Source organism: Capra hircus, chromosome 11 (genome assembly GCF_001704415.2).
Source record: "Capra hircus breed San Clemente chromosome 11, ASM170441v1, whole genome shotgun sequence".
NCBI lineage: Eukaryota > Metazoa > Chordata > Mammalia > Artiodactyla > Bovidae > Capra > Capra hircus.
Window position 1 is genome coordinate 93,489,176 of NC_030818.1, and position 1,540 is coordinate 93,490,715.

At 55.1% G+C, this 1,540-nt stretch overlaps 1 protein-coding gene across 1 annotated transcript; it reads left to right on the forward strand.

Moving 5' to 3' along the window:
• Nucleotides 337-1,264, forward strand: LOC102184531 (olfactory receptor 1K1). Its single transcript, XM_018054737.1, is given in 2 exon segments — nt 337-762; nt 764-1,264. Coding segments are annotated over 2 exon segments (927 nt in total).

Sequence of the window (1,540 nt, forward strand, 5' to 3'; positions counted from 1 at the left end):
CTGACTTTCCCCAAAATAAACAGCCATTGGTCAAATCTCTCCCTGATTTTGATCCTCTCTCTCATCTTTCCTTTTGTGTTTCTTCCTTCTTTGGTCCACATCCTGGGCAATATTTTTGTTCTGTTTTTGCTGCAAATCACAACGTATTCAAGGTGGAAGCAGCTTTCAAGTTCACCTGATTCAGCTCCCTTACTCTACAGATGGAGAACCTAAGACCTGGAGAGGAGGGAAATTGCCCACAGTCATATCTGTGTGTATCCACAGGGCTGTCACTGAGGAGATGACTCAGCAATGGAATGAAACACCTGGGGTTCCTAGTGAAGAAGCAGCCTAGCCATGGACGCTGCCAATGAGTCTTCAGAAGGAAGCCCATTCATCCTACTGGGACTAACAACAAATCCCAGCCAGCAGCAACCTCTTTTCGTGCTCTTCTTGGTCCTCTATGTGGCGGGCATCCTAGGTAATGGACTCATTGTGGCTGCCATCCGAGCCAGTCCAGCCCTTCACACTCCCATGTACTTCCTGCTGGCCCACCTGTCCTTTGCTGACCTCTGCTTTACCTCCGTCACGGTACCTGAGATGCTGGCCAACCTGCTGGCCCACGACCACTCCATCTCCCTGGCTGGCTGTCTGACCCAGATGTACTTCTTCTTCGCCCTGGGTGTAACTGACAGCTGCCTCCTGGCTGCCATGGCCTATGACCGCTACGTGGCCATCCGGCACCCCCTCCACTATGCCACAAGGATAGTGGGGGACAGCATGGCTCGTGTCCCACGTCCACTCCCTCCTGCATATCCTGCTTATGGCCCACCTGTCCTTCTGTGCCTCCCACCAAGTGCCCCACTTCTTCTGCGACCACCAGCCTCTCTTAAGGCTCTCCTGCTCTGACACCCGGCACATCCAGCTACTCATCTTCACCGAGGGCGCCGCAGTGGTGGTCAGTCCCTTCCTGCTCATCCTCGCCTCCTACGGGGCCATTGCAGCTGCGGTGCTCCGGCTGCCATCGGCCGTGGGGAGGCTCCGGGCTGTGTCCACCTGTGGCTCCCACCTGGCCGTGGTGGGCCTCTTCTACGGGACAGTCATCGCAGTCTACTTCCGGCCCACGTCCCAGTATGAGGCCAAGCAGGGCCGTGTGGCCTCCGTCATGTACACTGTGGTCACGCCCATGCTGAACCCGGTCATCTATAGCCTCCGGAACCGTGATGTGCAGGGGGCACTCAGAGCCCTTTTCACTCGGCGAAGGATCTCAGGGGGTGACTCCTGAGGCCTGGACCCCACCAAGGGCGGACTGCATCGCCCATGACGACACTCGTGACTGCCATCATCAGCTCTGTGCTTTTTCCAAAACCATAATAATGGCGATCCCTTTCTGAGTGCTACCGTAGTGCAGGTCCTTGCCTGACCTGACATTATGCCACAATAACCAGTGAAGCAGACTTTTATGACCCAGTTTCACAGATGAAGAAACTGGGGCTCAGAGTAGGAGATATGACTTTCCCAAGTTTACACCATTTTTAGGTGTCAAAACCTAGGCCCTTTC